Here is a 25,028-nt window from a genome sequence, read left to right as displayed (position 1 = left end):
TGCTGATCGGATAAACAGACACATGGCCACACTGGCTGGATTTGAATCTTGGCTTTCTCATTTCCTACTTCTGTGATTCTGAGCAAATTATTGAATTTCCCTATGCCTCAGTTTCTCCATCTGTAGCATGCTGATGATAATACCTAGCTGACAGGATTGCTGTGGTTGTTAGCATGAATGTGATAGGGAGGACATGGCACAGGCACTCAAGAAAGGCAAGATGGGCTTGTTCTAAGTAGGGCCGGGGTGGGGGGGACTCGCTGAGGATGTGCTCGTTCTCTGGAATATTTAGCTCTCATGTTAGAATGACAGCCTCGGGGCGCCTGGATGGCTTAGTCATTAAGCGTGTGCCTTCGGTTCAGGTCATGATCCCAGGGTCCTGGGATTGAGCCCCGCATTGGATCCCCACTCTGCTGGAAGCCTGCTTCACCCTCTCCCACTCCCCGTGCTTGTGTTCCCTCTTGCTGTCTCTCTCTCTCCATCAAATAAATAAATAAAATCTTAAAAAAAAAAATGGTAGCCTCAAGAATCCGGGAAGATAATTCTGTAGGAACTGGGAAAATGAGTCAGGGGAGAAGAAGAAAGTAAGATAACAGGCTCAGAGCTACCTAGGATTCCCTACAGCGTCTTGGTCCGCAAGGATGCCAGGTAACTAGACCCTTGGAAATGACCTGCAAAGGCAGTCATGAGCCTAAGACTCACACACAGATGCAAGAAAGGGAAGTAGAAGGGGCCAGTGGAAGGAAGGAGATGCCACAGTGATTATTACCTTGAGGAAGACTGTGAAATTCAGCAGGTGAGCTAATCAATCAGAGGTATTTAATGTGAGAAAGAAAGTCCAAAAGCCTACATTTGGTTTCTGAAGGAAACAGAAAAAAACAGGAACTATAGAGAAAGTGGCCACAAACACAGTCGGAAGGAAGGGGAATTTAATGAGCCTCTTCAGAGGCCAAGGCAGTCACAGAAGCTTTTCTCTCTCCTGCCTTTATTTCATGAGGCGGTGCTGCCCGAAGGGAGGGGTACCTATCTTGAGCTAGTTGTGGGTAATCACGTGGAGGAGCACAGTAGTGCTGAGGTTGCTGAGCAGGGACAAATGAGGCTGGCAGGAATGACAGGCCCCCGGGGCATGAAAGGAATTAGCTGGTGTTCGGTGGGACACTTCCATGAAAAGGCAGCTCTCTGGGGAGAAAGGCAGACTCTCAAAATATACAGGAACTACATTTGGAAAGCGGGAAGGGGCAGGGATGGGCTGCTGTCTGGTCCCTGAGTCCTGGGCTTGGTGAAGGGCCATGTGGTTCAGGGGGATTATAGGCACTCCTGTTTCCCTGACAGAAGTCAGAAGATTGGGGGCGGGGTGGGTGTGGGGGGGTCCCTGTCTGCCTCAGTCAGTGAAGCATGCAACACTTGATGTCAAGGTTATGGGTTTGAGCCCTATCTTGGGTGTAGAGATTACTTAAAAATAAAACTTTAAAATAGAAGAAGAAGAGGAAATCAGGAGATCAGGGTCTAGTCTATGACCTTCAGCAAGTTTCCTGGGCAGGGAATGAGGGGAATATTTGTGAAAACAGTTGTTGTTGTGTTACATAGTTATTACTCAACAACTCTGAACCCTCTGCTACCGTGGGAATAGACTCCAGCTAACCTGCTGGGTGATGAGAAACACATGGCCAATCACCACCTGTGCCTGGGTGACATGGAGTCGGCCAACAGACATGTAAGTGTGGCCGTCCTACACCATCCAGCCAGGTCGCCCAGAAGACCACAAACTCATGAAGAGGCCCAGCAAATATCAGCCAGGCTGGCCCAGACCAGAAAAATGGCCCAGACAACCCACAGAATCTTTCCAGAAATGGTAAATGTCTTTAAGTCTATCAATTTTTGAGTGGTTTGTTGCACAGTAAAGCTAACTGATACATGGGGAGACCGAGGCTCAGAGGAGTAAATAACAGGGAAAGCCACCCAGATATACATGGAGGCTCTTTCACCATATTGTGTCTCTCTCAGAGCTCAAGCTCCTCATCCTTAAAATTAGAGTAGTGAGTGAGAGCATCCTGCTCCCTTCTTGATGCTTGGAAGAGACGAGAAAACTGTCTAGTGATTACAGCAGTCTGACATAACCACAAGGCTGCATTCGTATCCTATACTACTTCTCTTGTTCATACCTGAAATACACAGTTTGGGTCTCCTGGCACTATCTGTACAGGGAATGTCTTTTGTGAGCCTCCCTTAGGCCGTTTCTAGGATCTGTAGTAGCAATCCCTTTGCAACCCAAGGGCTCCCTTTAGACCAGGTTATACAGAGCAGCCTGCCTACCATCTGTCTTCTCCATCTTAGGGAATGCAGACTCTCAGTCTCTCAGGCACTCTTCATCCAGTAAGTCTGTACAACCCACTGAAGAGCCCTGAAAGAAAGAAGGACAGTTAGCATAAACAGGGAGGCAGTATCATCGCAAAGAACTTCCATCCCTGTCTTCCTCTCAGGGTTGCCCAGGAGCTCCACATTCCTCCCAGAGTATGTCCAATCCTGGCCATGTCTTCAAAGGATGTTAGCGATGGTCAACACCAAAGGGAGGATTTGGCCCAGTCCCCTCACCTGGCAGATGGAAGAAACTGAGGCTAGAGGTTAACTGGTCTGTGCAGGGCCTCTCAGCATTCTAGTGAAGGGGGTAGAGCCGGCTCCAGAGCTCTGCCAACTAGCAGAGTACTCCTTCCACAACATCAAAAGCTGTAATCTACTCCCCTCCATCACGGTGAAAGAATTCTAATCCATTTTGGGGGAAGAAACTGGAATCAGAATACCTCTAAATGATCTGTGACATCCCAGTCAGATGCAAAACAGGCGTGAGATCATTGCAAGTACCGAGGAGGCACTGATACTTAGAGGTGATGTCTAACCTTGGGTAGGGCAGGGCAAGTTCAAGCTCGGTGCTCCAAAGATATCAGGAACTATTCAAGCAGAAGACTGTCCTGACTGAATTAGGATACCTTGAGGTCTGATCATAAATTCTCCCCAAAGTTCTAATCCCAGGACTCTTTCTTCGAATGGTAAACAACCTGGCACCTGCCCCCATTATAATAAATCACCCAGGAAATTGTCTTTTTATGATTGTAACTCCACACACATCATAACAGTGAGTTATCTGACACCTCAGCAGTGGACGCAGGGTTGTTTCAGGAATTCCAGTGTGCTTGACAATGAATTCCGGACCAGAGAAGCGTACCGGGGAGAAGGGAAGGATTGGGGGAAACTGGGAGTAAGAGATAGATGAGGGGTGGCCTCAACAGCTGGGGATGGAAAAAACAAATAGGTAAACTGGGAAAGACGGCTAAGAAGTATGTGGCCCACCAAACGAGAGGAGGTCTAAAGTTTGCTTGGCAAAAGTTCACGTGGCCTCTCTCTGTGAGCGCTCCAAACCACATTGCGTGCAGCTGCCAAAGGGGCCTTTCCCTCTGCAGGTGTGACAGAGCCTGGAAGGGCAGCCTGGTCTCCAGGTGCAGAGACACTCCTTGCAGAGGGAATGCCAGCACGAAGTACCTCACTTACTTTGGGGGCAACAAGTACTTGAGTTTGGAAACAGCATAGAGCTGGAGTAGAAAGATGGGGCGGGGGGAGGGCAAGTGTGGCTGCTAAAGAGGCAGCAAGTAGATCTGGAAGGTTCTAACCTGAGGCGAGGGAGGTTCGCCCTTGCTAGAAAGAAAAGGTTCTGAAACCACCTAAGTGTCCTGCGGTGGATGAAAGGGTGAAGAAAGTGTGGTAAATAGATACAATGCAAAACTGTTCAGCCATGACAAAGAAGGAAATCTTGGCTGTTTGTGACAACATGCATGGATCCTGAGAGCTCTATGCTAAGTGAAATAAGTCAGACAGAGAGAGACTAATACCATATGATCTTACTTGTTGGTAGAATCTAAAAACACCCAATTTCATAGATACAGAGAACAGACTGGTGGCTGTCAGAGGCAGAGTGTTGTGGGGTGGGTGAAACGGAGGATGGCGGCCAAAAGGTACAAACTTCCAGTCACAGGGATGTAATGAACAACATGGCGACCGTAGTCAATAATACTGTATTGGATGTTTAAAAGTTGTTAATAGAGTAGATCTTAAAAGTCTTCATCATAAGCGTGAGATATATATATATATATATATAGAGAGAGAGAGAGGGAGAGAGAGAGAGAGAGAGAATATCACTCAGCCATCAAAAAGAATGACATCTTGCCATTTACAACATGGATGGATCCAGAAGGTATAATGCTAGGTGAAATAAGTCAGTCAAATAGCATATGATTTCCCTCATATGTGGAATTTAAGAAACCAAACAAACAAAGGAAAAAAAAGAGAGACAAACAAAAAACAGACTCTGAACTATAGAGAACAAACAGATGGTTGCCAGAGGGGAGATGGGTGGGGGGATGGGCAAAATAGATAAAGAGGGGTAAGAGCACACTTACCAGGATGAGTGCTCGGTAAGGTTTAGAATTGTTGAATCACTATACGGTACACCTGAAACTAATATAATACTGTATATTAATTAGATGGGAATTTTTAAAAAGTTCTCATCGTAAAAATAGTTTGTAACTAAAAAAAAAAAAAGGATAGTTTGTATAGTTTGTAACTATGTAACTGTGGTGTCATGTAGTTCATAACTATGGGGACAGATATTAACCAGACTTATGTGGAAGACATTTCACAATATATACAAATACCAAGTCATTATTTTGCACACCTAAAACCAATTCAATATTGTATGTCAATTATGTCTCTATTATCTCCATTAAAAAATAAGGATAATTAAAAAAAAAAAAAGAAGAAGAAGAAAGAAAAGCAAGAGAGGGTTCCCAGGCAGAGGACACTGTGCCTGATAATGCCGCAGGTCAGTAGTCTGCAGTCGGTGGGGGAGCCTCCCAGATGCTGGCGGAAGAAGAAGAGTGAGGACATGAAGCCTAAGCTCGGCCCCTCAGCCTGTCTCCATCATCATGGTTTCTCCTCTCCCTTCTCCTCCCTTCCTCCTCCTACCCTGTATCATTACTGAGCAACAGGCAGCATTCAGAGCAATTGACATGCTCGAATTCTCCCATGCAATCTTCACCATAACCCCAAGGGGATTATTACGCTTGTCCCCAGTTTTCAGATAGGGAGACTGAGGCGGAGAGAGTTTCCAGGCCTGCCAAAGTTACATCACAAGCAGGTGATTGGACCAGGATTTGTCCTCAAGTCTAGCCTACTCCAGTCATGTCCTGGGAAGTGATCTGTAAACATTTGCCCAGCCCGGATGCTGTGACTGATCGGGGTGGGAGAGGGAGGGGGAGCAGGAAGTGTTCTTGACTTTGATGCTTCTCTGCTTCTGCCACAAGTATGTGTAAAACGCCTTCTCGGACAGATAAGGAGAACTACTCTCTTGTAAGGCCTCTTGGCCAAAGGTGTGTGTGACCTGCTTCTTCAAGATGGTACATTAAGCCACAGGCTCCTTCTAAGAAGAGGGGGCCACCTAGGTGCAAGAGGGATCTTTGACACAAACTCACCATCACCTCAGGGAGTTCAGTCACACTTACTGCCTTTGGTTTGAGTTAGGATTCAACCCTTAATGTTGGATCCTAGGGTCAGATAATTATGCCACACATGTTAGGTCAGATTTCACTGAAAAGAACTCTACAGAGGGGCACCTGGATGGTTCAGTCGTTTAAGCGTTGGACTCTTAGTTTCAGCTTGGGTCATGATCTCAGGGTTGTGGGTTCGAGTCCTGCATCAGGCTCTGCATTCAGTGGGGAGTCTGCTTGAAGTCTCTCCCTCGGCTGCCGCCCCAAACTCTCAAATACATAAATAAAATCTTTTTTTTTAAAAAAAAGATTTTATTTAAAAAAAAAGATTTTATTTATTCATTTGACAGACAGAGATCACAAGTAGGCAGAGAGACAGGAAGAAAGAGAGGATAGAGAGGAAAGGAAGCAGGCTCCCCGCTAAGCAGAGAGCCCAACACAGGGCTTGATCCCAGGACCCTGAGATCATGACATGAGCCGAAGGCAGAGGCTTTAACCCACTGAGCCATCCAGGCGCCCCATAAATAAAAAAATCTTAAAAAAAAAAAAAAAAAAGAACTCTATGGAGATTTCTAATAGTTCTCTTAGACTTGCTTGAATATTACTAAAATCAGTCATTTCTGAGGTTACAGAAATTAAGTGGAGCTGACACCCAACGCTCTGAAGAAGAGAGCACAGCAAGCTTCCAAGGAAAGGTCTAGACACAGGAAGGGAAGGAGGGAACTGTCATGCCCATATCCCACCACTGCCAGCCTCACCCACCCTGGTCTCCTCCTGTACTTTGGCCACAATTATGGCCCTGGGGGTGGACATCTTAGAATTGAGCTAAGGGTGTATTTTTTTATGTGATTTGGTGAGTGGAACTGAAGAAAAATTGCCACATCAACACATGCTACTTTGCAATGCAACAGACATGAAAATGAGCTTGGTTGGGCAGAATTCCCCTTTCAAATGGAAATTTGCAACCTTCTGAAGCACTAAAAATTTTGACATAAAGCAATTCATTACTCAGTGCTGTTAAGTTGTATTTGGTATTCAGAACCTTACAATACCCGGTGTTCTGTAATTTTTAATTTGTCAATAACCTATCTAAGGATCAAGAATGCCCAGTTCAGGGGTGCCTGGGTGGCTCAGTGGGTTAAGCCTCTGCCTTCAGCTCAGGTCATGATCTCAGGGTCCTGGGATCAAGCCCCACATTAGGCTCTCTGTTCAGTAGGGAACCTGCTTCTTCCTCCCTCTCTCTGCCTGCCTCTCTGCCTACTTGTGATCTCTCTCTGTCAAATAAACAAATAAAATCTTTACCAAAAAAAAAAATCCATCAAAGAGGCAGTTACTCCGAAAGCCCGTGTATAACTATCAGGCCACATTAGAACAGCTCGATTTCCCCCAGTCAGCCCAACTCCTGCAGTGTAGACACCTACACCCTCTCCCTCTCCGCAGTTACTCCTTTTATGATGCCATTTACAATCTCATTCCTTACCTCAAATACAAAGAAACCTTCCTTTACTTAGTCCTGAAACTGAAACCTAGTTCTGTACTTTTCATCTCTTCAAACCTCTCTTTATTCTGCAATAATAAAAACGCTGTATTTCATCCTAGAACAGGCCACATGCCAAAATAAATAGCACCTTGGATTTCCTTGAAAAGAAAGCTTGGCTCCAAGCACAGCCGTATTGCCACGATAATTCTTAGAGAATTCAACCTTACAAAGTCAAATATTTAGCAAGGTAATGCATGGAACAGCAGCCCGGTCAATCCCTGCACGATCGCTCGCAAAGACAAAGCACTCTTTCCAAAAGAACCCCCCCCCCCACCCGCAAAAAATTACCCGTACCTCTTACGGATCCTGCCAAAATGATGGGCGCTTCCTGTTTCCCCATTCCAGAGCCCCTCACCTCCCAGTGTAAATGTCCCCTGTGCCGAGAAGCAGGAGGCATCTGTGATGCCGCTTAGCATCTGGAGGGGCTGGAGCCCAGGCACCCAGGAAGGGGAGCTGCACTTCTAAAAAATATTCTGCCTATGGAGTTCTCCAGCCGACTCACTTTCCACCGACCCAGGAAACAAAGAGATAACTCCTTCGCAGTAAATGACACATGAACACAACCTCATTAACTCCGTTCTCACATTTTTCGGCAAGTGTCTGTCATTTTCGCCTGCAATGCAGCAGTGGAATCTGGAGCTTCGTGGAGAAGGGGAAACTGTCGGGAGGAAAACTGTAGCCACATTACCTTGCCTTGGCATCCTCCCCCTGCCATAGCCTGGAGTGAGAGGAGTCGACTCCCTGCGGAAAGCAAGGTGCTGGCTGCTGGACCAGAGCTGACTGCTCGGCTCAGGCTCCGGAGTTCAGCACAGCAGCACTGGCTTCCCAGCTGTTAAAGGATTTGGTCAGGTGATCCGTGACCTTGCTGGAGAAGCAAATACTGACTTCCTTTTCACTCCCGGGAAGAGGGGAGTAGGGTCAGGCAGGAATTCAGTGCTCAATAAGCTGATACCTGATCTTGCAGGAAGAGGAAGAAAGCTCAAATCCTTCATTGGAAAGTTAGTTCCCAGAGCTAATGCCACAGCTAAGACACCGAAACAGCACACACCATCCTCCCGCAACTGCCCCAACTCTGGGAGCTTCTCCGAGGGGTCATAATTAATTTCGCTTTTCCTTCTCTCTCCCTGCAGCTCAGGCGGCTCATTAATAAAATTGTTCCTAATGAAGACATGGGAATTGTCCTTCGGATTTGAAACCCTGCAGGGGTGCATCTCTTTCTTCCAGACTCTATTTAGAAACTTCCCCCTCCACCCACCTCCTGGGGTTCCACAACCACGTAAAGCTTCTAAAGCTTCCACAAGCAGTCCCAGGGCTCGCGCCCTGGTCAGTCACTGGAAGTCTACTGGGGCAGAGCAGGAAGATGATACAATGCTCAGTGAGATGCAGACTAGACTGGCAGCTCCGGCTTCCCGCCACTCTAACCAGTCTGATGCCCCAGGACCAACATGCACCCTATTTTAGCAGCAAGAGAAAAGCAAGGAGATACCTACTATAAGGATCCAGCCCTGGGCAGGTCTCTAACTGCAGCGCAGACCGGTGAGTTCAGAAGGGCAGGTACAGGAGCCAGCTAGAAGGCAGCTGTGGAGGAGGACAGTCTCAGAGTGTCTCAGGCAAGCTCTGGGAAGAGTCGGGGCCAGCTCACTGCAGCCACCGCGCTCTCTGGAGCAGAGGCAGGTAGGAGGCTTGTGCTCAAAGGCTCCAAGCTCTCCAAATCCAGCACCACAGCTGGACCTGGGGTAGGTGTGGTCAAAAGGAGCCGGGAGAGCCTCTGGGTTCCTGTATGCAGGCTTAGCAAAAAGAGGATAGGGACCTCATTCCCTTTGCCCTCCCTGAGCCCTCGCCAAATGAGGCTGTCCTGGGAGGTGAAATTCCAACAGTGAGACATGTCAAAGCAGCTCTGACCTTCACAAGCACAGCCTGTCGAGATGTGCTTCAAAGACCAGGGCAGATTCCTGCCTACCCCACACTGCGGTTGATGCCAGAGCTCAGTGCCACCCTGAAATGCTGCCTGTCTCCAGTCCAATACACTTGGAAAGCACTTGACATCCTGCGTCCCCTGTATCCTCAAACCAGTCTGAGGCAGCCAGATGGGGACGAGCCTCTCCATTGTACAGGTAAAGAAAATGAGACAGACACTGTGACTTCTCTTGGCTCACCCAAGAGGGGATATGGATGAAAATGAATATTCTTAAATTAGAATTCTGTGTTCTTCCTACTACACTGGATCACACTCCTTATTTTCCTGGAAAGATTCTAGGGCACCTTGTTCAAGAGGGAGGTCAAGAGACTTCCCAAAGGGCACAGGTAGATGGGAGGGACAGGACTATGGGACAGCAGAATACACTTTTCTCAACTGCTGAAAGTATTTTTCTGTGTTAACTGAGTTCACAGACCAGATCATTAGAATTTTTAAAAATATATCAGAAATATACCTTGAACTCTGAGGTTATATGGAAAAATATACCAAAGAGCAAGCTGTTCCTCTGATGGATTAAAATGATCATTGACCATCCCCCTCCAAACTGGCCAGCGAATGGCTCGAGGCATGTGCTACTTCCCCAGGACACTGGGAGAAGAAAAGCTCTCCATGTCACCGGGTCCCATGACTTTTCAGCCACCCACTCTTCCCCTCTGGTTCATCTCTGTGTTGGAGACAAGCACTCTGTTTTCCTCTCCCAGGAATAAATTCTTTCTCATCCAATATGGAGATGAGAGGTTTATTTCCAGACCTAATGCTTTTCTTGCAAGACCCAGCATTCTTCCCGGAGCACTGGCCCATTCCTGCCCCTCCTCCAAGCTCCACTCAGCATCTGCTCAAGAGCAGTGGCTAGTCTGCCTGTTTCCACGGCTGTCTGCCCTCGACTACAGCGGGTGTCTCTCGAATTCTAATTGCTGCTCTGTGTCTCTGTCCCCGACCAGCATCACAGGCTAGATGCCATGTCAGGTGTGTGAAACTAAACTTATCCACAACACTGATGGCTCTAAACACAGGTGACCTTTCCAGATACTTCCTTAAGTACCAAGGGAGCACATCTGCTTCTCCGGTTGGCCCCAAGCCTCTCATCAGATTAAAAAAGAAAAAGAAGAAGAAGAAAAAAAAAAGACCAGCAGAATGAGGAAAGGAAATTCTAGTCCCCCAGTAGTGCCACCAGTCAGCTTGGCTCAGATGCCGGGACAGAAGACCCACAAGGAAAAGAAGACACACACTCTGAACCTCCTAGTCTCCCCTCCTTTCAGACCTCTTTCTGGGGAGAAGGAGCACCCCCCTGCGATGTTGGGACAGACGCTGTGCTGACTGCTGTGTCTCTCAGAGGAGGACAAAGTCTTCTGTCTTTCATACCTTTCTAATTTGCCTACCATGCTCATTTCCCTCCGGAGTCAGGCAGGGAGGTGAGGAGAACCAGGAATGTTGCTCTCCATTTTCCAGATGAGGAAACAAAGCTGGTTCCCCACAACAACACAAAGCTAACAAAAGGCAAAGCCTCAACCCAAACTCAGATTTTCGGTCTCGAAGTTTAGTACCCTTTCCTCGCAGCCACGCAGGCTGGAGAGAACCTGCCGGTGAGTGCAGCAGACACACAGATAATCCGGACGCAAGCTTCAGGGTTGGTGCTGTCCCCGCAGAAGGTGACTTCGCATTTAAGGAAGGTCTTCATGGAAATCCCCAACCACTCTCAAGGGGGGTGTGCTTCTTGTGGGAGGACCCCCTCCATGGCCTCTGGGCCTTGCCCTGTGTTGGAACCTGGCACGCCCCACCCCTAGGCCTCACTCTGACAGAGGTCTTAAGATAGTAGCCGTCTTAGGTTACCATCCTAAGACTGGGTTACGCCACCCAGTTCTGCCACTGGCTGTGCAGATTCCCTTGGACCACACGCATTTATCCACAAGAACTTCTCTGGCAAGAAGCACTTGGCTGAGGAGACACTGATTCCTTTTGCAGTTTAGAAACTTCCAGCTTCTGGCCCAGATCCCGTTTGCCCCACGATGAGAAAAGAGTGGACTCTCCAAGGCAAGGGGAAGAAGAGATGAAACTATCTAAAGAATGTGCCTTTTATCTAAGCAGTCCCTTAGGCTTTTGCACTTTGCTCAGGAAGGTCAGCTCTTCGGCAGCGGGTGTGATGACCCGGGGTCAAGGAAGAGCAGGCTATTAGGTACGCCTGAAACAGAGGCTCTCGGAGCGGACTGCTTCGGCCACGGCCACTCTGTCCCAACACTGTTTAAACGGACGGAGAAGCTGGAAGTATAGTAGTCCCAGGGGGATTGGACTGGCTATAGCAGTCCAGGGGGAATCAGCTGTTCTCAAGACCGACCCTTTAAAGCGGTGAGAATTTCTCAGGGTGGAAATAGGGCCAGTTTCAGGGAGAAAGGAGGCTGCACTAACCAGTGAAAAGTGTTCCCCAGAGAAAATGGAAGGCATCGGGGACCCGGGGAAAAAGACCCTCCCAGAATGCTCTCAGTGCTTGACCCAAACGCACTGTCAAATCCACACATCAAGAGACCCAGGAGGAAGGGGCATCAGCGGGCAACTCAAGAGAAGAGATACTGATGGTCAATTTTTGAAAGATTTCTAACCACCGGAATGAATCAAAAAGCAGCTAGATAACATCTAAATACAGTACTCTCTGTTGACGCTACACTGTGCCAGGTATCCTAGGTCCATTCTAAACACCATCCAGTTTAATTCGCACAGTAACCCTATGAAGCGGTCCTATGATTCCCATTAGCTGAGGCTCAGTGCAGTGAGTTGCCCAGGTATCGGCACTATGAGCATTCAAATTCGAATTCAGTGTGCGCACCGTGCTTAACTGTGGTATAACGCAGACTTACAAGTATGGGGGTGGGGTGGATGGTGGGAAAGTCTTTAAAGAAGGATATTTAGTGTTGATAAGGCTTTAATGAGAAGGGGACCACGCCCTCCCCCGAAGATTGCCGCGGAATCCCGGCAGCCGCAGCCAACGCGGCTGCTGCGGCACCGACACCTCACCCTATCTCCCGCAGTACTGCCCACGTCTTCACTGCACTGGCTTTGTCTGTGCCCGAGCGCGCAGGGAACTGCCAAATCAAACACAACTAAATAAGACGGTAAAGCAAGAAGATGAAAACATCATAGAGACATGTGATATCTTTTCTTGTTCTAAAAATCACTATCGTGATATATTCTTGGAAAATAAAAACATTAACAATTTGTGGCTGGAAAAGGTGGGAAATCACCATAATCCCACAACCTCATATCCCACTACTTTGTATATCTTAACGTAATCAAAGAGCAAGTTCTGTGGTGGTTAAGAGTCTGGACTCCACACTGAGAAGCCACAGCTGGAATCCCAGTTCTGCCACTGGCTGTGCAACCTTGAACAAATTGCTTGACCTCTCTGTGCCTCATTTGTAAAGTAGGAAGAGTCATACACCCTACATGTCATGGAGGATGAAATATGATGATATATATAAACCACTCAGAACCCAGGCTGGTGTACAGGCTGTGTTCAACAAATAATAAATACATTATCTATTAATATAATAATATAAATTCAATTGTGAATTTGATTTTATATTTAGAATTCCATAACCTACCCATTTAAAAAATGTAATCCTACCTGCTTCATAATGATTACTGTAAAGGGCTATGCGAGACCCCCCCTGACTTAGGCCTTATGATCCACACTCACTCCCTCCTGGAGGGCATCCCACCTCATCTTGAACTCTCCCTTCAATGCCACCAGATCAGGCAGCCTGACAGGTGGGCCTTTGGGCAGGTCTCCAGGAAAACCCCAATTTCAGGTGGCTGGAACCCAGCTGCCACATATGATGAATGGTTAAGAGCACACAGGCTGTGAGGTAAGACAGCCCAGGTTCAAATCCTGGCTCTGTGATCTTGAACAAATTTCTTATTCAGCTAAGTACATGGTTGTGAGGACCACGTGAGAGAAGTGTGTAAAGTGTTTGTGCCAATGCTCTGCACATAATACGTCAAGAAATGTTAGCTATGATTCCTTTGTAAACCCACACTGTTTTAAGTGAGGGAAGGGCAGATAGTGTGTTTGATTTATTTATCACCCTATTCTGAACAGTTGATATGATAGGGACTCAACAAACATATGTTCAATCAGTGAATATATAAATACATGAATGAATGGATGGATCAGAGAAACTGTCAGAGCTGGAATGGATTTTTTAAAATAGCTTTATTTGGATGTAGTCTACATGCCATACAATTTACTCAGTTAAATTGGACGATTCAATAGTTGTAGTATAGATTTGTGCAAACATTGCCATCACCTAATTTTTAAAATTGTGTTAAAATACATGTTCAGGGGCGCATGGGTGGATCGGTCGGTTAAGCCTCTGCCTGGGATTGCATCAGACTCCTGTCCTTGCTCAGCGGCGAGCCTGCTTCTCTCCCTCTGCCTGCTGCTCCCCATTTGTGCACACACTCTCTCTCTGACACATAAATAAGTAAACTCTTTAAAAAATAAAATAGGGGTGCCTGGGTGGCTCCGTCGTTAAGCGTCTGCCTTCAGCTCAGGCCCTGATGCCAGGATCCTAGGATCAAGCCCCGCATGGGGCTCCCTGCTCAGTGGGTGGGAAGCCTGTTTCTCCCTCTCCCACTCCCCCTGCTTGTGTTCCCTCTCTTGCTGCCTCTCTGTCAAATAAATAAAATATTTTTAAAACAATAAAAATAAATGAGAAAATAAAATACATATACATAAGCTAAAATTTATCATTTTCACCAATTGTAAGTACAAAATTCAATGACGTTAAATACGTTTGTAATGTTTTGTCACCATCACCCCTGAATATACCCGGAAAGTTTTCATCTCCAACATAAACTCTGTGACCCACTAAACAGTTACTCCCCATTCCCTCTTGCCCTGGTAACATCTATGCCACTTTTTGTCCCTATGAATTTGCCTTTTCTTGCTACCTCCTATAAATGGAATCATACAATATGTCCTTCCATGTCGGGCTTATTTCATTTAGCGAGTCTTCAAGATCCATCCAAGGCTTAGCATATGGCAAAACGTCATTCCTTCTTATGGTTGAATATTAGTCCATTGTATGTATGTAGCATACTTTGTTCATCCATTCATCCATCAATGAACACTTGGGTTACTTCCATCTTGTAGCTACTGTGAATAATGCTCCTGTGAACATTGGTATACAAATATCTATTCAAGTCCCTGCTTTCATTTAGGAGTAAAATTGCTGGGTCATATGGTAATTCTATTTTTAGCTTTTTGAAGAACCACCAACCTGTTTTCCAAGGCAGCAGCACCATTTCATGTTCCCACCAGCAATGCATAATGGTTCCAATTTCCCCATATCTTCACCAATATCTGGGGGTTTTTTTCCCATTAAAAAATAAAAAAGTTATTTAATCATCCTAGCAAGTGTGGTAGATGTGAAGTGTCATCTTCTAGTGGTTTTTATTTTTACTGACCTAATGCCAATGACTGTTGAGCATCTTTTTTAATGTCCTTACTGGCCATTCGTATAGCTTCTTTGGAGAAATGTCTGTTCAAGTCCTTTGCCCCTTTTTGAATTGGCAAAATTGTTTTTGTTGTAGTTGAGTTGTAAGAGATCTTTCTGGATATTAACCCCTTATGAAGTATATGACTGGCAAGTATTTTCTCCCATTGTGTAGGATGTCTTGTTGCTTTCTTGCTGGTATCCTCTGATGCACAAAGGTTACTCATTTTGATGAAGTTCGATTTATCTGAATTTTCTTTCGTTCCCTGTGCTTTGGTCTCTGATCTATGAAATCGCTGTCAAATTCACTGTCGTGAAGATTTTCCTCAGTGCTTTCTTCCAGAAGTTTTATAGCTTTATCTTTAAGGTTGAGGAATTTGATATACTTCGAGGTCATTTGTGTATGCAGTTTAAGGTTAAGGTCCAGCTTTATTCTTTTGCATATGAATATTCAGTTTTCCTAGCACCAGTTATTGAAAAGACCACAACCTCATTTTAGAACATTTTCATCACTCCAAAAAGAAACTCCATACAGGAGATCTCCGTTTTCTAGGGAACTAGAAACATAAGTGAGTTATTGAGCGTTAATAAACCTTGGCGTTCACAAACAAAAATTAGTTCATTACAAGAGTTTACTGAGAACATTAATTCTCTGTTCTACAAAGAAGTGTGACCTCCATCCCTCTCCAAATAGCGCTGCAAAACTCCTGTGTGTGCACACCGGCCAAGAACTGGAATTCCCGCAATTCTCTGGAGGGTGCTTTGTTATTAATACAGAAGACATTTGTTGCTTTTCTGGGCTCACCAACACTTTGTGAACACCCTTCCTATGCCTGGGTTATTTCCTTCCTTAGCAGTCGCACCCCCGCAAGGCTGAAACCAGGATTTGCGGTGCCAGGCTCCTTCAGACTTAGGATTCGGGCATGGGACCTGTGCTTGACAGGGTAGAGGCACACAGGCCAGACCTCAAATTGGAAGAAAGTGCCCTGGAAAAGGAAGATCTGCAAGCAGGCGATCGTGGAGAGGGTGGACTTGATGTCCTTTACTGAATTACCCTTCCACCGAAGCTTGCTGGAGTGGTTCGGCTCTTTGCAACTCCGCAGCCTCAGCGTTGGCTTGGTTTTCAATTGCTTTTATTCTGTTCATTTATGTCACTTGTAGATTACTTTCCAGAGTTTCTGTTTTGTCCTGAGTCTTTGCTGCCCAACCACTCTGCTTCTTTTTCGCTTTGCCTTTCATCCTCTGTTATTTCGAATTCTTTCCCACTGCAGAGTGGGAGCCCGTGGGCTCTGTGGGCCACATGATTTTGCCCTTGGCCAAACTGGGCCATCGTCAAGAGAGCTTGGGAACCACAGCTCGGAGTAAACCAAGGAATTCAGCCTCACCTTCTCCCTCCTGGGTCACCTCAGTGAAAGCATCTCTAGGGTAGGAGCAGCCACACCCTCCACGGTGCACCCAGCCTCTCGGGGCAGCCTCCGCTCTGAGCATCACTGTCCCTGGTCAGAATCTAGGGGAGGCCTTCACAGACAGCTGCCGGGCTTGGGAACCGAGGCTGCAGGTGCAGACACTTTAGGGCTTGCGTGGGCTGTGGCATCTGCCTCCTGGGTTGGGAGAAAGATTTATCTTGGCACAGCCTGCACATTCAGGAAAGTCAGTTAAACCAAACTGAGCCTGATAAGTAATCTCCAGACACCTGGGTGGAACCAGGGCTGTTTCCAGACTTTTCAGGCAAGTTGAAAGGCTTTTCATTTTTGCCCAAGGTCCCCGCCTGCCCCTCCAGCAGGCTTTGTCTAAAGAAGAGCAGTAGGCCTCTGTGTTGTGGGCCAGGCAGGGATGAGGGGAACCCAGCCTTGGCTGCATGCAGCTGGATAAACGCTGGGCATCCTCAGAGATGAGCCAGAGAGAGGCAGTGAGAGAGGAAGGACTCTAGAAACTTCTATCCACTTCAACGTTTCCTTGAAGAAGATGGACTCTGTATAAGTCCAGTGCAGCATCGGCAGTACGTAGAAAGGTCACATCCTGTTCTGGTTGGGTTTTGCATTATTTTAATGTGGGGAAAGTCACTAAGAAATGGTGCTTCCCAAATTCACATCCCGCGTTTGTATCGCCCATAGCAGCTCAAAGATGTCACGAAATGGTCGGACATTTGGAGCACAGCACAGGCAGACCTTTATTAACTCTAACAACAAATAAAATAAAGATGCTCACATCTTTTCTTCTAGCCTAACTATGGGTGATTTTTTTTTTTTTCCTTTAAGGCAAGGTCTCTCTTTCCTGCTTCTGAGTCTGTAGGTAGCAAGTGTTCCATCACTCCTGCTGGTTGTCTGTTGCTGGGAGCAGAAAAACCAGACATGACCTGGGACATCATCTTCATTTACTAATGGGGAAACCAAGCCTCAGTGACTTGTCCATACCATACAGCAGGGCAAAGGTCAGATTCTCTTTTCTAGACTTTTGATGGAGTGCTTTTCTTTATAAACCTCCTGCAGATGGCCGTGGTCTGCCGTGTGGTACTGGAGGATATCAAACTGATTTGACTGGTTCTTTAAAAAACAGTGTGTTTGGGGCGCCTGGGTGGCTCAGTGGGTTAAGCCGCTGCCTTCGGCTCAGGTCAAGATCTCAGAGTCCTGGGATCGAGTCCCGCATCGGGCTCTCTGCTCAGCAGAGAGCCTGCTTCCCTCTCTCTCTCTCTCTGCCTGCCTCTCCATCTACTTGTGATTTCTCTCTGTCAAATAAATAAATAAAAATCTTTAAAAAAAAAAAAAAGTCTAAAATTATTAAAAAAAAAAAAACAAAAAAACAGTGTGGCGGGGTGCCTGGGTGGCTCAGTGGGTTAAAGCCCCTGCCTTCGGCTCAGGTCATGATCCCAGGGTCCTGGAATCGAGCCCTGCATCGGGCTCTCTGCTCCACGGGGAGCCTGCTTCCTCCTCCTCTCTCTGCCTGCCTCTCTGCCTGCTTCTCTGCCTGCCTGTGATTTCTATCTGTCAAATAAATACATAAAATCTTTTAAAAAAATAAAAAATAAATTAAAAAACACTGTGGCTGGCGTCCCCAGGTGAAATGGGGGATAATGGCATTATTATGGTGAAGTCGGTGAAGACAGCCACCTTTGCTGGCAGCCACTAGCCACAGGGAAAGTACGATGCGTAGAGTGGGAATAATCACCAACACCTGTTAACCACCTATCTGTACGTGTCCTTACTCCTCCCCGCTCAGGCCTGGAAGAGCCCCGTCAGGACTCCCCTGTAGATGACGCAAAGATGGCCACCTCATGGCCCAGCCTCCGCTCAATGGTTGTGTTCAAAGGAACGGCAGTTAAGTAGGAAAAAATGAATTGGAGGCAACCCAAACCTTCACTGCAGTCTCTGGAGAAAACACCAAAGGGGAAGTGCATTCTTAGCAGGAGACAAAGTCTGAAAATTGTCCTTCCCTCTCTCTGCTCTTCTCAGCATCTATTTCCAGCAAAACAACTGTTTCGGAAGCACAGGGCTCGGTTCTCCATCATCTCTCACGGAAACCCTTCCACCTCCCTCACGCCTGGCATCTGCTCACCCACCGTCTGCCAGTCTCTCTCTCCCTCCGTCACCAGGAATCTCAGGACTGGCTCCATTTGTCCAGGGCTTTCCTATCCCCGGGCGACCCCAATCTGCCTCCCTGAGGGCAAGAGCCAAGAAAACTCTGCTAGATATTTTCTTAGAAGGGAACGACTTGAAGTTTTCACAGGCAGAGAAGTTTTGAATAGTCAGGTGTTGACATTTGTAATTCCCTGACACACCCATTGTACAGATCACCAAACTGAGGCATCATCAGAATAATTATATTAGTATTATAAATAGTAATTATTACTAGCCAGATGTTATCTGATATTGTGTGAATGATAACTTATTTAATTTCACATGGAGTACAGAAGGTAGGTGCTCCTATATCCTTTTCACAGATGACAGGTTTAGGGCACAAAGCTAGGAAGCGGCAGCACCGGAGTTCAAATCGAGGTGTATCTAACTCTAGAGAGCAAGCTCTTGACCCCAGTGCTCTCTGCCTTTAAGATTCTAGTTCTGTAGCTGTCTATGAAGCAAGTTGCCAATGGAGCTTAAATAGAAAAGGAAGGAACCAGATAGGAGGATTTAGCAAATGAAAGACTCTTCATATTAAAATGCTTCACCAGCCATGCTCCTTAAATATCAGATGACTGTTGAAAATATAAACCACATTGTTTGGTCACGCAGTAGGTCTAGACATAAAATAAATTTATTTGCAAAGGAATAAGCTAAGAAATGCTGTGACTTTATAATTAACTTAAAATTATTGAATCAATATGACACAATTACTTTTCAGATAATCTTTGAAAGTTCTAAGGAGTCTTGAGGTGTTTAATTGCTTTTTAACTTGATAGCAGTGGTCAAGTTACACAGATACCAGTTTTAGAGAAAATGCTCTTTGCAGATCTAGCACTCTCAAAATCTACATTAGAAAGACATATTTTCAGGCTAGATACAAGGGTTTGCTTTTTTTTTTTTTTAAGATTTTATTTATTTGACAGAGACACAGAGAGGGGGAACACAAGCAGGGGGAGTGGGAGAGGGAAAAGCAGGCTTCCTGCTGAGCAGGGAGCCCGATGCAATGCGGGGCTCCATCCAGGACCCTGGGATCATGACCTGAGCTGAAGGCAGCCGCTTAACAACTGAGCCACCCAGGCACCCAGATACAAGGGTCTTTTATTACAAATTAAACTTCTCTGCTGTTCACCTGGGCATGGTGAAGGGGAGTGGGCGCACATTGTTGGCATGCAGTGGCTGATGGAGGAATGTATGGGTCTTGCCTCATACAACTTGAGAGATGTACATCCCTGTTGATGGGCCAGTTCCCCCCAAAGCAGGGAGATGGCTGCTGCCAGTGACTCTGTGAGGACTCAATCCAGCCCAGATTTCCTCTAATGGCTCCAACAGCTACACACCACGAGCCACCTTGGGCTAAGACCTGAGCCAGGAGTATGTCTGGGTCCCACTCAGATCTGCTCTCCCTACTCCGAGGAAGCCCTGAACTGAAAATCATAAATGCGCAGGGAACAAACGATAGATACAAAGTCAGAATCTCTGGGGGGCAGGGCTCTGCATTTTAACCAGCCCTCGAGGTGATTTTGATGTGCACTAGAGTTGACAAGTCCTGCTCTCACCTAGTCTGAAAAACATTTTGTGAACCAAAATTCAGCGCATCTCAAGCTGTATTGTACATGTGTTTCTCCAGATCTTGTTAAATGCAGATGCTGATTCAGTAGGTGTGGGAAGGGGCCTGAGGACCTGCATTTCCACCTCCCTCTCGGGAGACGCTGGTGCTGCTGGTCCCAGGAACAAGGAGCTGGGCATGTGATGGGGGCGGGGGGGGGGCACGGTCTGTGTGGCTGGGAAGGGACGGCGGGGGAGCCCAACAGACTTTGGCATGATTCCCAGCTCCTAGGCTTATAAGCTTGGTGACCTTAACCATGTCACTGTACCTCTGTGAGCCAGTTTCCTTCAGCTCTGAAAGGGTATAAAATACTACTCTCTACTCTTTAAGGCTGTCCAGGTGGCAACATGCCTAACAGAGCACTTAGCATGTAGAAAACACTCCAACAGAAACTGTGGTTGCTTTTGTTTTTAGGGAAGGAAGCAACTAGTAAGTGCTTAATAATTGCTCATTGTTATTATTTATTGAGGGGCCTGTGGTATGGTAGGCACTGGGTAAGGCAGTGCACCACTATCTCTTCCTTCTCCCAAACACTCCGTGTGCAAGATCAGGTGTTATTTGCTCTGGTTTGCAGATCAGGAAGCCAAAGCCCAGAAGAGTTTTCATCACTGGGTCCAAGTCACAAAAAAAGCGAATGGCAGAGCTCGGGTTGAACTTAGGTCTAACTGCCTAAGTTTTTAACTGCCCAGGCTGCGGCATGCTTCTGGCCATGCTGGTCTGCAAGGGCTGAGTCAAGGGAAGGGTGATGGGCCATAACTCAGGGCTCCAAAAGGAGGTACAGTGCCGGAGTGGGCTGCAGAGGCGGAGAACAGGCAGGGGTGAACGGAGCCCTCGAAGCGGGGTGCTGACCCACAGAGGGACGTCTGGCTTGAGAGGATGTGGACACGCAGCGAGCGATCAGGAACAGGGTCTCACAGGGACGAGGACGGTCTCCCCGGTGCCTCATATGGGGCCGAGCCATAGCAGTGCTCCTCCAAGTTCTAGTCCTCGAATGAATGAATCGATGGATTAATAAATTCATGGAGATTTTCAAGGCGGCGACTGATTTGAAATTGGTGGGCAGGATGTGTTGGGGTGGGAGAGAGCTTTTCACTTCTGGACTTTCCTTCTTTAAAAAGGGAGCAGTTTAAAATAGAAGAACAACAGGAATATTTCCCTTGGAGCGCAGCCAGAGCACACAATGCCTCCTTTTCTTCCCAGGGCAGAAGGCGTTTGGGGCCCAGCCCTGCGGCGGGTGTGTGCAGCACAGAGCCTGCCCGCCCGACACCCTTACCCACTTGTGCTCTGGAGCGCAGAAACCCCTGCCAGCCAAGCCCAACACACATGCCTCCTTCCCCGCAGCCTGCGGCCACGCGTGGTTTCCACCGCCGCAGCCGCTAACCCCCCTCCCCCAGGGCCAAAGTGAGGCCCTTCTGGCCAAGTCTCCCCACTACTGTCTGGAGACAAGAGACAGTAGAGACAGATGCCTCCTCAATCATCCTGTCACCTTTGCGGAGGGCGGGGTGGGGGGCAAGGCATAAAGTGAAGGAGTCCAGCAGCTCGAGGGGAGCCCTGCTGTTCAGGCCTCTACAGATGCTGTGCGGTTGGCCATGCATCAGAAATCCTTGTTCAGGCACAGGGTTAGGTTCTGGGGACCCACGGATGAGTAAGACAGGGCATAAAGATCCCTTAAGAAACTCACAATCCAAAATGGGAGGCAGAGACCTAAACAAGGCCACTGGGTGTCCCAGAGGTGGGCAAAGGCATTCCGGGGGACCGCAAGACTGCTGCCATCATGGCATTCGAGCTGGGCTTTGAAGGAGGAATAAAAGCCTGCCAGGCTGACCGAGAAAGCAGCCCTCTAGCTCAGACATGAAAATATGTATGGGGGGCTTGGGGAACGGCCAGTAGACCAGGTCCAGGTTGCAGGGCAGGGGGAGGGTAAGAGGAGGGGAAGGCAGGGCTGGAGGTCAGTTCACTGATTCTGCAGAGAGCAGGAAAGCCGAGAAGGTTCTTCGGCAGGGCAGGAACCAGATGAAAGCTGGGTGTCAGAGACAACTCCTGCAGCAGTGAGAGGGGTGGGGAGGTGTTGTGTCTGGGGCAATGTCCCCAGAGCCCAGTCCGTTAGCGGACAGTAAGTATTTACGGAATGAACGAATGACTTTGAGAGGGAAGAGCGTAGCAGATCTGACAAGAAGTCTGGCCAGACCGAATGCTTTTCACTAACTGCTCCTTTTATGTGTTTTTTTTTCTTTTTTTCTTTTAAGAGAGCAGCAGCTTTTCTTCTCCTTTATTGAACCATCACAAATGTATATAATCTGAGATCACAGGCATAATTACATAATGCCTTACATTGTTGGCAGTTTCCTGAATGTTTGCTCTGTCTCCCAGAGTAACTCTGTCATCTCCCTGACAGCCAGGGTGCTGCTTCTTCTGCTATTCAAGCATGTGTAGCCGTACCTACTGTGTGCTCAGAAGTAGAACCGTGAAACAGAATCACAGAGCATAAGAGCTAGACAGGCTCTTGTAATTAACTGGTCCAACTCTCTCGTACAGGGAAAAGAAACAGAGGCCCTATCTAAAGAGATGGTCACAGGGCGCCTGGGTGGCTCAGTGGGTTAAGCCGCTGCCTTCGGCTCAGGTCATGATCTCAGGGTCCTGGGATCGAGGCCCGCATCGGGCTCTCTGCTCAGCAGGGAGCCTGCTTCCCTCTCTCTCTCTCTCTCTCTGCCTGCCTCTCTATCTACTTGTGATCTCTCTCTGTCAAATAAATAAATAAAATCTTTAAAAAAAAAAAAAAATAAAAAAAAAAAAATAAAAAAAAAAAAATAAAGAGATGGTCACATTCCTGCTTCTAGGCCCCAAAGCTTTCAAGTGCTAACACTAAGGGTTAAGGCACAGACCCTGAAATAAGCCAGCGATGAGCTGGGGTGACAGCAGGGTAAATAGAACAGTAGCACACCCACAGAAGAGAGAGTCTCTGTAGATGGTATTCAGCTCGCAGCGCCTACTAAGCATAGCCCGCTGTTGGAACTGCTAGAGGCAGGAGAGTTTAGGATTAAGAATGTGGACTGAGAAGGGGGGGGCGCCCAGGTGGGTCAGTTGGTTAGGTGTCTGCTTTCAGCTCAGGTCATGATCCCAGGGTCCTGGGATGGACTCCCGCATCCAGCTCCCCTGCTCAGTGGGAAGCCTGCTTCTCCCTTTCCTCTGCCCCTCCCACTTGGGCTCTTTCTTCAATCAGTCAATCTATCAATCTTTTAAAATATAAAGAAGAAGAATGTGGATTTGGAGGAAGGTGGATGCAAGTTCGAATCCCAGCTCTGCCACTTACCAGCTGTGTGTTTAGCAAGTTCCCTAACCGCCCCCCACCCGAGCCATGGGGGCCACATATCTGTAAAATAGGAAAAACACAATTTCCTCCTTACCGGGTGGTACAGATTCATTGGGATAAGTATATAAAATGTCTGTCACCATGGCTGCTGTGGGAATTGAACAGGGATGAATGAGAAAGAAAGAAAGAAAATGGCAGGAGTTGGCATCCTGTGGGATTCATTGGTTTCCACCCTTTGTTTGCCGAACACTCACTCTGTCCAGGCACGGGATCAGGGAGGAGAGGGAGGTACCAGCAGCCCCTGCCTCTCAACCCGCGAGTCAGGAAGATCAGGAGGGAAAAGAGATTTGGTAGTAGGGGGATGGGTGTTCATCCTTGGGCATGCCGCATGCCTAACTGGGGGCTCATACACAGAGGGGGGGGGTTCACCCGGAGAGCGCGGCCCAGCAGACAGTGGAAAAGGTGGGCGCAAGATGGGAGAGAGTCCTGAAGACTGGAGGGGCAGGCTCACATGTGGGGAGCAAGAGCGTGCAGAGGCGGCATGTGAGCAAAACTCCTGAAGAAAGTCACATGTGGGGAGCCGACGGGGAAGAAAAACCAGGGTGGCTTGTGGCCCAGAGATCCAAAGTGGGTACATCTGGAGGAAACCAGGGAGCCTGGGCTCAGTTTCAGAGGACAAGGGAAGATGCCAGGGGTTGACAAGATGGTAGAAGCAGCAGGTGGGGCTACTCTTTGCTGCTTTGGTGGAATCCAGGAGAGAAATGGGCAGCAGCTCCAAGAAGGGGCAAGGTGGGCTCCGAGGAAGGGGAGCACGTCTGCAGACCCTGGGGGTGTTGGGGGGAGGCAGCCAGGCGGAGGAATGGACCGAGATGCAAGAAGGGGAGGGCGCGTAAGCACCGACATGTACTCCAGGTACAGCTAACACAGGCAGCAGAGCTGAGTTCCATCTGCCCCACAACCAGAGCTGCAAGGCGATTTTATTAGTCATGTTCTGCAACGAAGAAGGGAGGCCCAGAGAGGCTAAGTAACCCGCCCAAGTTAGCGCTGGGTGGTGCTGAGCCTACAGCCAGGAGACTGTTTCTGGAGGTGGAGGGGGAAGGTTTTTCAAGCTGGGCTCTGGCAAGGGAGAGGAGAGCCAAGATGGGGAGAAAGGATGAGGTGGGGGTGAGAGTTCAGAGTTCAAGCCACATGACCTCCACCTTCCCAGTAAGGCAGGAAACAGGACCACGGACTAAGAGGGAGGACCGACGAATGGATCCGGAGCCAGAGGACAGCAGACGGAGCAAGTTACAACAGTCACGGAGACCGGATGAGAGACAACGCAGAGAAACATGAGGGAGGCCAAGCAGCAGCAGAGGTCGAAGGGCATGGGCTTAAAAATGAATTCCTCAGTCCCAAAGCAGCATCAGAGGAGTGGGACAGTAAAGTTTAATCTAGGGCTGGGGTTTACACGAGTAAAAGGTGTTAGGGGAGAGACTCTAGAGAGGAAGGGGAACAGAGTGTGGCTGTAGTTTAGTGCCAGAAGGGGAAGGAGGGAAGTGAAAAAGTTAAAGTAGGTATCAGAAGGGAATGCCTCCAAAGACAGGATCGGTAGCCACCCTCCGCACCCCCTTCCGTACTGAGAAGGGCTGACATAACCCCCTGGCAAGAGGGTGCCCCCACAAAGGGCAGGCACAGGTCACAGATTCCCTATCAGACATACCTTCCAATCCACATACCTGGCTTCAGGAATTTTCTTGCAGCTGAATAAATAAAACTGAGTCCAGAGAAAATGTCCTACGCAAAACTTGAATGCATCTGTTAATGGACTGCTTGGCATTTTAATGTTACTCAGCACTGAAAAAATAATTTTAAATTCTACTGTGAAAAATTGTAATTGACGCCCCCCCTCCCCCTCCAATTCCAGCCTAAGAATGAAAGATGGAAGCAGGTTTGCTTTTTCTCAGTGGTTCCG

General features: G+C 47.7%; 1 protein-coding gene across 4 annotated transcripts in view; it reads right to left on the bottom strand.

Moving 5' to 3' along the window:
* The window catches only part of KANK4 (KN motif and ankyrin repeat domains 4), a 68,135-nt gene that overhangs the window by 29,869 nt on the left and 13,238 nt on the right, over positions 1-25,028 (bottom strand). The window contains exons 1-2 of one of the 4 annotated variants that reach the window (XM_032302421.1): positions 7,763-7,971; positions 2,314-2,401 (exon numbers count right to left, since the gene is read on the bottom strand). In XM_032302421.1, the coding sequence (XP_032158312.1) occupies positions 2,314-2,329 (16 nt within the window). In that variant the 5' untranslated portion in view covers positions 2,330-2,401; positions 7,763-7,971. Of the gene's footprint in view, positions 1-2,313; positions 2,402-4,448; positions 4,471-7,368; positions 7,390-7,762; positions 7,972-25,028 lie in introns of those variants that run through there. The other 3 variants (XM_032302423.1, XM_032302422.1, XM_032302420.1) reach the window with 3 other exon arrangements.

Source organism: Mustela erminea, chromosome 10, assembly GCF_009829155.1.
Source record: "Mustela erminea isolate mMusErm1 chromosome 10, mMusErm1.Pri, whole genome shotgun sequence".
Lineage (NCBI taxonomy): Eukaryota > Metazoa > Chordata > Mammalia > Carnivora > Mustelidae > Mustela > Mustela erminea.
Note: the sequence above shows the minus strand (reverse complement) of the source record. Positions and strands in the feature narration are given on the sequence as shown.